General features: G+C 42.2%; 1 protein-coding gene across 1 annotated transcript in view; it reads left to right on the forward strand.

The window, feature by feature from the left end:
* Positions 1-12,306, forward strand: part of CNTNAP2 (contactin associated protein 2) — a 2,542,823-nt gene that overhangs the window by 1,876,500 nt on the left and 654,017 nt on the right. Inside the window, exon 10 of the mRNA XM_086939829.1 lies at positions 4,324-4,492. Coding sequence (XP_086795955.1) covers positions 4,324-4,492 — 169 coding nt within the window. The remainder of the gene's footprint in view (positions 1-4,323; positions 4,493-12,306) is intronic.

Below are 12,306 nucleotides of genomic sequence, written 5' to 3' on the forward strand. Positions count from 1 at the left end.
ATATAGAGAATTCTAAATAAGCCCTGAAGAAGTTCGGTCATGGACGAAACGCGTTGGCTATTGGTTTTAAGCATCATTTGTGAATAAAGAATCTGCTTACTGAAGAAATCTGACTTTGGAATTCTTGGGAGAACGATTTGAAAGTCAATGCAACTACATGTATAATGCTATTGATATTGTATTACTCATTGTTGAAATGTGCGGGGTCACCTTGTGTAATTTGGTTTGTAAAACAAGTTTCTTGTTTTCCATTATTGGGATCTAGGGGAATGTGTGCCAGACCTCCTGCACCTACACATACGTACATCATAGGGATTTTGTTACCAGTGCGGGCAAAGTAGCCTTAATCCCCTGTTCTGGCTTGAATTTTTTACTAAGACAGGTAAACCTGGGAATGCCTCAAAATGCTACACCTTCCAGACAGAGGCACAACGAGGAGAAATATATCTTTATTTTGCCTTGTTTTTTCCTCATTCCAAGTGCACGCCATTCTGCAGCACACTTATAAAGAGCAAAACACCTCTAAAAATTGTTTTTGTTCTGGAAGGTGTCTGTGTGTCTTCCTACACCACAACAATCCTGCCTGCAATGTCGGCACCCTTGCACCATGATGCAAGGGTGCCTGTGTTGGCACTGGGCTGCACTGATTGCTCCAGCACGGAGACTGAGCAGGAATGCGAAATACGTAAATACATTTGGCATATTCCTGCTCTCTCCATTTCACGCTGCACAGCAAGTTGTCTTGCTGTGTTGGACTGCATCAAATAATGATAAATCTGGCCCTCAATTTAAATGTCGCACTATGTGGAAGAAACAAGCTGAACCTGCTGTGGGATGCGGTATATTCTGTTTGATTTCTGAGCAGGAGGGCAACTCTTCCCACACTGGTAGCTGTTCACAAAGGCCCCTTCATGGGTATAGAGCAATTCCATGAGGAAATTCCAGATGACTGTAATTATTGTTACCCGGCAGAATTTCCTCATAAACTTCTGCTATTACAAGTTAATGCTCATCTAATAGGGAATTACGCTGCTGATCGACTTTTACTTGGTGGATTTCTGCATGATTCCCTCTTACTTGTCAATGAATTCAACCACATGCCACCTGCTCTGCTCAGAGCAGTTGATAGATGTGTTTAGGAAGCAAAACTCCTGAAGGGTGAGGAAGAGGTTTTGAAAAGGGAGCAAAAGAAATGGAGGATTGCATGACCCCCCTCCATTTTTACCCTTTGCATTAGAATAAGAATGATAGAGACCAAGGGATGAGGCTTGGCCGCTGTTGCAATCAGAGCTTCATACAGTTTTATCAAGCTGAACTTTTAATCAGTGTCCCCGCACCCAGGAAAACTGGGTGTGAGAACACCGGATCGGTCAGTTGCGATAAACCTAAACCATATTCCACCTGGGGGATACTTGCATCCTGGGGACACCCGCGTGTTTGGGAAAACGCTTAATAAATGACGAACAACTGGATTAATATGATTATACATTAGGCGAGGTTCTTGAATGTGAGCAAGGCACTTTGCGTGCGAATCCTTGCTCCATCAAGAACACCGGATCGGTCAGTTGCGATAAACCTAAACCATATTCCACCTGGGGGATACTGCTCTGCAAGACTCGTAATTAGGCCCCATATTCCTAATTTACCAATATTGTTTATTGATATGTGCTACCATTATATATTTTCAGTGCAAAAAAACATTTATTTTATAACTTTTTTAATTCATGAAATTTATATTTGGGAGATTTGTGCAAAATTAATATTTTTCTTCATTCCCTTCTTTTATGGCCAGATTATCCGCACATCTGACTTCAAACTGATATTTTAGGTCAATAACATGCAAGGAAAGCTATTTTGTCATTGGTTTAACTCTCTTCTACAGTTGTGTTGTGAGGGGGTGCTGTCTTGCTATCTTGCTATGTGTATTTGTATAGTGCATGTCTTACACAGGAGGGTATCCTGGCATGGAAGCAGTAGGTGGAGCGAGGGTTGGAGCTAGGTAAAGAGCCAGGTCTTCAGTTTCTTGTGGAATTTAAGAACTGAGCAGGGATCTCTGATGTGCAGGGACAGGTCATTCTAGGGTTTAGGAGCAAGGTATACGAAGGAACGACCAGTGGATCTGGTTCTGTGTATGGGGTGGGTGTGAATGAGCATCAGTGTGGCTGAGTGGATGTGTCTGGTAGATTTGTGGAAGTTTATGCAATTGTTGAGGTATGTGGGGCTAATGTGTAGGCTTTATGTTTGTGTGAGTGTGTGAGGACCTTAAAGAGCGCTTGTTTATGGGTTGGAACACAGTGGACCTCTTTGAAGTGCATATGATGTGAGTGGGGATAGGAGGTTGGGGGTGAGCCTGGCCACTGAGTTTTGTATAATCTGAATTCTTCTGGACAGATGCGCTTTATTTCTGTCATGGTGTTTGTTGCCATAACCCAGCTTGCTGGCGATGGAGGCTTTTTGTGACAGGTCTGTGAGTGTTGATGGAGAGCCATTTGAAAATCTTATTGATAATCTTGAGTGTGTGGAAGCTGGAGACTGCATTCACTTGGCTGGTCATGGTGAATTGATTGTCAATTACGATTACGAGGATCTTTGCAGGGATTGCCAAAAAGAGTGTTGGTCCAAGTTTAGTAGGCCACCATGTAGAGTCACAAAGAGTGTGTGTCTTGCTGGAGATTACTACCTTCTCCTTGCTGGTGTTGAGCTTGCGGCAGTTGGGTTTCATCCATACAGCGACTTCAGTCATGCAGGTGGAGAAATTGGACTAGGTGTTTTGCATCTTGTCTGAGAGCGAAAGTATGAGCTTGCTTTCATCAGCACTGGATATGATGTTGATTCCATGGGCATGGATAATGCTGGTGAGTGGGGTCATAAAGGCATTCAATAAGGTGTGACTGAGTGAAGTTTCTTGTAGAACTCTGCAGACGACGTTGATGGTGCCCGAGGTGAAAGGGACCATATTGACCCGCTGAGTGCAGCCTGTAAGGAAGGAGAGACTACAGTTAAGTGTGCGTCCTTGAATGCCAGCTTTGAGCAGTCATTGGATAAGATGGGGCGGGAGATGATGTTAAAAGCTTCTGACCATGGTCATTCGGATGTAGTCAATGGTGGTGATGATGACAGACACTACTGAAGTTGAGACCGAACCTGATTGAGTGGTTGTGAGAAGGTGGCTGTCATTGGGGTTGGCGGCTAGGTATTTGTTTATCATCTGTTGCATGACTTTTGCCGGGTAGGGTAGCAGGGTGATACACCACTAGTTGGCCAAGTCTTCGAGCCTGCTGAAGGTTTCTTAGGGAAGAGGAGAATTGTGGTGTATTTCTAGGCGTGAGTAGGTGGTGTGTTCCCAGGCACATGTGTAGGTGACTGTAATGAGTGAGTTATTCACGATTGGGGTGAGGGGTGCTCTGTTGTCCAGTCCTGTGATGAAGACCTCTGAGGGTAGGCGGGCCAAGGATGCTCTGGAGTGTATATATTTCACAGTCAATACGGTTTCTTGAGCTGGTATAGTGGGCCTCCTGGTAAAGGTGAGCCTCTGGGTTTCAGGTTAGATAGCAAGGGTGGAAGGGTTCTGTTGAATCTCAAAGGTGTCATAGATGCTGATGATCTTGTTACTTTAGACGAGGGACAACTGGCTGGGGAGGTCCTAAGAGTTGGTGAAGCTGAGGAGCTTGCTGCCAGATATATAAAGTCTTTCACCATGGCCAAGATTTCCATGGCACGGTTGCTGCTGCTTTCGATGCGGTGATATGACCACAGAGTGTTTGGTGACTTTGATTTACTGATGGTAGCATTTGAGGGTAGATTTGTAGGTGTTTTTCTTGGTGTCGTCCTGACTTTTTCTCCTTGGATGAGGTTTGGCGATTCCGAGCTCTACCATGTACCAGCTTACTTGTGGCTATTCTTTAATGTAAGGTAGTGGAAGTGGCATAAGGCTACATTTGACCTCTGATGACATCACTAGGTTAACCCTTTGACCACCTTTAGCCTCTCAACATCCTCCTATTTGCTGCTGAAGAGTTAGGCAAAGGACAAACTGTACACTAAATCTGAACAATGTAGATTTTCATTAAATGTTAACTTTGAAAATGATATCCCTTTAATCAAAGAATATACATCTTCCCATGCAATAGAAAAGGTACATCAAATGCTGGAAAGTGCATAGGCTTTAGATTTCCAAGTGCTAAGGTAGCGTGATGACCTCTGCTGTTAATTCATGCCCAAGCTTTAACGAACTGGTGACATCCTGTTGACATGTGCAGTTTTAGAAAGTACATACCAAAAAGAAAATCTACAGACCTAAATTTGGCTCACCCTTTTCCACAGGTTTACTCCCACAGATGAACAGCTCGGATCACTCACTTCAGCACTTTTTCCAAGGGTGCATGCAACTTATTCACGTGGACGACCAGCTTGTGGATCTTCGTGCTATTGAGCAAGGCAACCCAGAAAACTTTGCAAATGTCAGTATCGACATGTGCGCCATCATAGATAGGTGAGTGCAGTCTTGATAATTACAGTATGAATTTTTCTTCAACCATGATGACATGAGGACATAAAGTCAATACAAATTGGGTGTATATTTGAATCCACCTAATACGTTTTTACCTATGGTGTCAGCATGTTACCAAATTATTCGCCTGTATTAAGTAGCTACTAAGTCAAAGGTGGTAAGGCATTTTATACTCTGTATGTAGCAAGTGAATCATTGATCTTGGTGGCCCACCCTGTTAGCTAATACAGTAGTATAATTGTGCTATAATTGGTATTCAGTGGCAGATACGTCAGCCTGGTCCAGTGCTGCTGCACCACTGATGGCTGTGACCCTGCTTTTAATTGCATTAACAATGCATATGGCTCCAATAAGACCGTAATCAAACATTCTAGAGTAAATATAGAAGGGTCATTGCTTGAATCAATGAAACACCTTTTTATACTGAACCTAAAGCACAAGTCTCCAATAACCTGAGTATTACAGAAGAGGGTGCATTTGTTGATGCAGCCTGTCTTTCTGTAATATGCCTCTCACTAGAACACAGTATGCACTGATATATAAATTATTGTTTATTGTTCGATTACTTAAAATCATGACAATTTAAAAACAAACAAAAAATTCACTTGAATTCCAAGAGTTCTTTTGTAAACAGAAAGAAGGAGTCAAAGCAAAAGCACTGTTGAAGCAGCAATGATGAAAGTTTTGGCACAGCTACCTGGCTCGAGCTTATCCCCCCTCCTGACAGTCATGAAGGCAAAGGTTACAAACTGTTTAACGTACGGCCAAGAAATAATGTTGGGGAGCAATTTGTCAATGCTGAATGAAACAACAACTAGAATCTACAAACGAGCCTGGCACCTTCTGAAATCGGCATCTCCAGCTCAGATCAGGCTTGAGTTCGGCCTTCTGAAATATGATGGCATCGGTTCAGGTGCAATCATCAAGTTGTGCCACAGACTGTGTAATTCAAGGGAAGGAAGCCTGAAGACCAAGTTGTGGCAAGAAGTATCAGCAGGTCAACCCAGTCAAAAACACCGATGTTTCCTTGACCACTCTTTGAAACTGCTCAATGCCGTGGACTATTGGGGAACTAATCCGCCCCAGCAGGCACTTAAATGGTTCATTAAAAGAAGTGTTCACCCTCTGGTCTTTTTATCAGGACAGGGCACAATTGTCCAAACGAAAACACTCCTGGTCTATAATCACTGAGCTCAAACTCAGGTCAGAGGCCCCATATCTTTCGAGCACATATGCAGCAGTTGGGAAGAAAAGATGTATGGCCCTGAGGATGGGCGAATGCCCTTTTTTAAAACACTTGCCTGCAAGGCATCGTTCAAATGAGGACATAAATTGTAGGGGCTGCGGTCATTACTCAGACTCAATTGAGCATGTGGTGTGTGTTTGCCCAGCATTTCTCAAGGATAGAAGGTGGTTGTTGTGAGGTGAATGGATCAAACACGGTGTTCGATCATGCCGGCAAGCCATTATATCAGCAATGAACCCCAACAACACAATGCTTAATGTTAAGTTTGCAAAATTTGTTTTTCAAATTGCAAAAAAACTTTACTCCGTAGGTTTTCAGGAACCACAATCTTCAAATTCATGACCGGTCTGGGACCCCCGTCCCATATTAAACTCCAAGACTCTTACTGGTGGAGCCTTTGTATGTTTTACTGAAAGTTGGGGGCGGGTTTTACACTCAACAATAATGTTTTTATATACATTTTAGCTGCTTCCTGCTGTAATAATAATAATAATAATAAATACTTATACAAGTATATTTCACACTACTGTATTTTGTTAAACAATTTTAATTTCTTGTTGCATTTGAGATGAAACGTATCTTTTGTTTGTTTTTAAATTGTCATGATTTTAAGTAATCAAACAATAAACAATAATCTACATATCAATTTACCAGTATGCACTGGTACAATGTCTGTTCTGCATGGAGTGTAGGCATATGCTAAGAAGAACTATTTTTCTCCATATCTGTGCTCAATATTAGTGAACAATGCAGATGTACAAAACTGCAACAATTGCACCAGTGTGGTGGTGTTGCAAAATGACTGTTTCCCTGGAAGCCCCTTGACAGGGAGCATGGATGGACCAGGGACTACCAAATATGGTGGTGAAGTCACAGACTTCACCCCACATGGAGAGGTCTGTCCCCATTCCCAAAGCAGAAGAGGTACTGACAGTATGACAGGAGACACTCAGACAGTGTATGTTTTGGGGTTCACTACATTCTGGCACCTGTGAAGTTCCGTGAAAGTCCAATGAAGCAGTTGAAACTTCATGGTCCCCTCAAGGGACATTGTGGACCTCCTGTAAGCAAACAGAAAGCCTATGATGTCTATGATGTGCTGTATCTACTGTTTTTCATGATGGGACACATAGCTTTGTTCTCCACTTAGTTTGAATGGACTCAGGGATAATCTCATGCTGCATACACCCTCGAGAATACAGATTAAACAGAGATAGAGCTGCCCTATTTCGGCACACAAAATACAAAGGTAAAGACACTCCAACACCAAACTAGGAGGAAAACTCTTCATCCTTTTAGGAACCCTTCATAGTTCAGAAAAAATGACTACATGTCATATGTAAAGAGACAAAGTAAGCTGGGGCGGGGGCATTTTGAAATGAGACTTTACCTCATTGCCTTTGTGGTTTTAATACCTTATCCCACTAGCTTGCTGGTTGTGACTAATCAAAAGCACTCACAATGTGTACCAAACTGAGGTGTGCTCCATTCACGTCCTTCGCTCCGTACTACCTGTCGGCCCTATCATTTCACCGAAATGGCTAAATGCAATTTTGAACAAGGGGAAGGTGGTGAAGCTACTAAGATTGATGTATAGTCCTGCGCAACATTGGTACTTTGCTGGCATTGTCAGGTCCAGGAACAGGATACAGCTTGCAATTATTACTATTGCAATATATCTAAACACCAGATTTCACCTCTGGAGCTGTACATTCTGACAGCTACACGGACCTCTATCCACAGGCCCCTGTTTTGTAACAACAACAACCACAACTTGACGTAAACCTGAAACACAGCAAGCTGTGCCGTACCCACTGGCTCTTGTACTACAGCTTTACTCATGCACAGCCATTATCCTGGCTCCACTGTCAATAACTCTACACACACACCAACAGTTAATGTACATCTTTGTAAGAGAAATGATTCCTCATAAATTGACAGTGATTTAGAATAACAGCAGACGCACAAACATATATTTCAAGGCAGGGAGAAAATGGGTTAGAGAAACATGGAACAGCAAACCCAAGGAGGAACATACACCAAAGACACACTCACTGTGAAACAGCACCAAAGTCAGAGAAGACCATGGGGAGACATGGATATGGGAGAGACAGAAAGACATGGGCAACAAAACCCAGTGATCTGGGTGTAAATAGAGCCAACATTCTCTAAAAAGACCCCAGTCACCGACATGCTCGTCATTAATAAATTAATTGCCCTAATCTACCGCGCAAATAGTCCAAAAAGGGCCAGCAGAATGTACCGCACATATACGCAGTAATATACTATCCTACTGACACACGTACAGGGCACGTACAGGGCAGTGGGTGACTGGTAAGCACTCGATACAGGGGCGGCTCCTTCACTTGGGAGGAGGAGCGTCACCCCACTGATTTCTCGCAATGCGAGAAAGCCAAAATATAATATGGTATAAAATGGTAATAACTAAAAGTTATTACCCAAAGACTGCCCAAAGACTGTTTGGTCTACTCTCTCGGGCCGCCTAAACCAGTCATGCGCACTCTGCCCTTTCTCCATGCAGGCTGCATAGCAGCCTATATGGAGAACATGGCCACCCCATTAGCACCTGGCTGGGCGGCATCCCAACCAATCACAGCGCTGCTTGCAGCATTGTGATTGGCTATGGGGAGGGTTCAGAAGGAGCCTGGCTGCCTTATTCCTGTTCCTGTTGGAGGCAGGAGAGCAGGAGCCTCCAAGATGCGGGACCCGGCAGAAAGGAAGGTAAGTTAAATTTTTTTTATTTACCCTCGATCCCCCATGACACCTCCAGTGAAACACCCCCTCGACCCCTCACGCCCGCTCTCCACCCGGAAGCAATGCAACCGCGACTGACTAGATAGAAAATCTCACCTGGAATCGGAGACAGACACGCAAACCAACATAGAAGACAGATTATTCAGACTTGAGCCTACCTTCTCAATTCCCCCTTGCATGACATCTCTGGGTGAAGGGACCTCCTCCAGAGGAGGAAAATGCACCTGTCCTACTTGAGCCATGCACTGCCAAGGCGTTCTTCCTTGTCAGATGCTGGACGTTTTTAAACCTGTTGTTGGTAGAATTACTCACAATTAAGTGACTGATATTAGCAGATGTGTGGGTGAACTGTTGTGTTATATCTCTTTAAGATGTAGCACGAGATATGAGTTTGTGGCACTGTTATTGTTATTGTTTCATTGAGCATCCCATCCTCGTCGCCAAATTTGTTAAGTCAAACGCTGAGAGATGATGTTGTTTTAAGTATTTATTCAAATATTCAGTCCATCAACGGAGAAGCCTTCTTTCAGTCCTTCTCTCCGAACAGCTGCATCAAGAGATATAACACAACATGAACCTAATGAGTGATAACATCTGCATGAATCTATGAGCGATAACTTCCCACAATCTAGTACCCAAAACATAACTGCAATACGATTCTCATCAAGAGGACAAGATGAGGAATATTGTTATACAATGCACCTTTTCCCTGTAAATCCAACGTGGGCACGAACAAACCTGCCACATGCATGGACAGCAATGAGCAGATATCATCCATGTTGGCAATCGTGGTCACTTGTTTATAGTTTTATTTGACTCATCAAGCAAACACAAAACCAATTCTGAGCACAATAAAGAAGGCTCTCTGCAGTCTCGTCAGTAAAACGTTTAGCTAATATATAACTGCTAATTAGAAAATATGTAATTTCTAAATGTAGAGAATGCTTTTGAAGCTAAACCCTTAGTGGATAAACCAACTAACATGTTAAATACCCTAGAGAAATTGAAACGTTAAATACGATAGAGAAATGGGAAAGTCATTAAGCTCAATGGTTTGATGGCTTTCCCTGGACATTTTGCAAAGCGTTAATTCATAATGTGAGATTAACACTCCCAACTTTAATTAAGGAAAGCGCGGCATGAAATTGTAATAGCCTGATTATTGGCCTATGTCACAAATATAGCAAAGCACCTATGTCACCAATATTGCAAAGCATTTTCAACAATCTTCCATAGAATCTGCTGCCGGACTGACTCAATGACTTCTGAAGTCTGGAATTGCAGCCAAATGTAAATGGCTTTATCTGGTTTTCTAAAATACAATTTTCATTTTTCAACAAAACATTTTTTATATGTAATGCATGGTTTCCGTAGAAAAGCCTCTGTCGTTTACACCAGATTCTATCAGCTAGATTCATCATTGAGAAGTTTTGCGAGTCTGAAATAGCGATTAATAACGAATCGCTATTCCAGACTCGCAAAACGGGATTCATGTAGGAATCGCAATATTTTTAGCGATTCCTACAGGTTCCTTATTTGCGATTAGCTAATTGCTAATCGCAAATAAGGAATGACTCCCCATTCATTCCTATGGGCCAAAGGCCCATAGGAATGAATGGGGAGTCATTCCTTATTTGCGATTAGCAATTAGCTAATCGCAAATGAGATTGCGATTTCAAGGGTGCAGGGGTGTCCAAAGGACACCCTGTAACACCCCTGAAATGTAAATTCACACAGATGTTACACACAAATTCACACAGATGTTACACACACACATGTCCAAAGGACATGTGTGTGTGTAACATGCAACTTAGAAAAATGCATTTAAATGCATTTTTCTAAGTTTTCGCTATTTACCACGAGGTATGACTTCGTGGTAAATAGCGGTTCTAAATTGCGAATTCGCAATTTTTAAATGTTTCAAGAATAGCATTTAAGGAATATCTAACAGAGATTCCTTAAATGCTATTCCTCGCAAATTTGCGAGTTCTTAAATAGCGAATTTTGCATTTGGGATGATGAATCCCAAATGCAATAATTGCACTCGCATAGGGCCAGATTCTCAGAATCTGGCCCTTTACCAGCGCAATTTTGTTTCATGAATCGGGCTGTAAGTCTTGTAATTTGCTATGAATGCATCAACAGCGAGGCCAGGCTGACAGGGCTGTGAGAGCCTATCCGTGCAGCCTGCCTATCTGCGTTGTCTGAAAGCAGAAGGCACAGCTGCAGAAGGAGAAATGAAGGCAAGGAAGGTGTTGGGCACTGGTTAAGAATGAGAATTTTTTACATTTGGAACATAGAGGAGAGGATACTTTATGTATGGTTTCCCCGTTACACCTCTGCCCTTGCCCCAGCGTAGCAGTTGAAAGCAGAGGCAGAGACAGAGATGATTTGGGGGCCATAGATAACATAACATTGATTATAAATAGAATTATATATTGGGTAACAGTAAATTATAGGGATTATTTTTACCGAGGGGTTCTGAGTGACATCACAGAGGCAGCAAGAGCAAAGATTGAGTTGTTTATGTTGTCACTCAGGAACGCGGAGGAACAGATCAACTTAATTCACTTTTCACACATCTACAGCTCTATAGAAAAGCAACAAGATTAGCCTCTTTTTGTTCTAGAGGCTTCCATTTCTGTCGATAATGAAAAAGGCTTTTGACATTGTTTATTTATTTAATTTCCTTATTGTCGAATTTGAAAAGCGTTCACAAAAAGTGCTAGGCAGTAAATGGCATTACAAAATATGGATCCGAATAGTCATAAGGAACAAAGAGAAATTAGAACAATTTGAACAATGGGTTTGAGTGGCAAGGTTTCAAATGTGTGTTTAATTTTATTCCAAAGGCTTGGTGAGATAGTCCTACTCCAATAAGGATTGCTGGCTATACTTCACTTTAAGAAATCCCTCTTTAGCAATCATTAGTTTAATTTTGCCTGGGAGCTTAGCAACTTCATTGAAATGATCATCTTCCTAGACAAATATTAAGATATCCCCCTGTGAACTCACTTAAAGGTCAAACATGCCATTATGTACTCAATTCAAGGGCGAACGGTCCATTCTGTCTCTGGGGCATCATGCCGGTGGGCCGCAGGCCAGGGTCCGCGCTCACTGCTAAATGAGCTGTTATGAATCAAGAATAAAATACCCCATGGCCTCATTTTAATCGCTGCAAGCTCCATTGTGGGACACTTTTGAACATGTTACCATGGCTGATTTAAGTTTCCAGTCTGGCCTTGACTCAATTTGCACCTTTCGAGCAAGCAGAGAACAGTAGTGATGTGGCCATGTTTACCAGCACCGGCTAGGAAACTGACAGCAGTGCTCCAGCAATGCCTTTTTGAATGCTTGGTAGAATAACATTGCCTGATTCAGCTGAAAGCAATACTAGACACTAAAGCTGTCAACGTGAATACAATGCTTATTCTTAGGAAAGACTAGAGATCCTTTTCCTGGATTTGTGTGTTCAACACCAATAAATAGCTGAAAGTATACATTAAAAGCCTCAGAGCTTTATCATCATTCAATGATGTGTGAGTTTTTCTAAATAGGTATTCATAGATCACTGAAATCCGATTATTTCACTATAATACAGGTGCCCAAAGCATGTGCAGAAGGGCTAGATGAATGACATATCTGCAGGGCGACCACTGATAAAGCAAATTAGTTCAATCTAGACTCAAACTTATCTTTTACGAGCACCTTAAAAATGTGGCATGTATCTGTTTTGAACATCCTTGCTATAGAGATACCAGGTAGAAATATATTG

This window comes from Lissotriton vulgaris, chromosome 10, assembly GCF_964263255.1.
Source record: "Lissotriton vulgaris chromosome 10, aLisVul1.2, whole genome shotgun sequence".
Lineage (NCBI taxonomy): Eukaryota > Metazoa > Chordata > Amphibia > Caudata > Salamandridae > Lissotriton > Lissotriton vulgaris.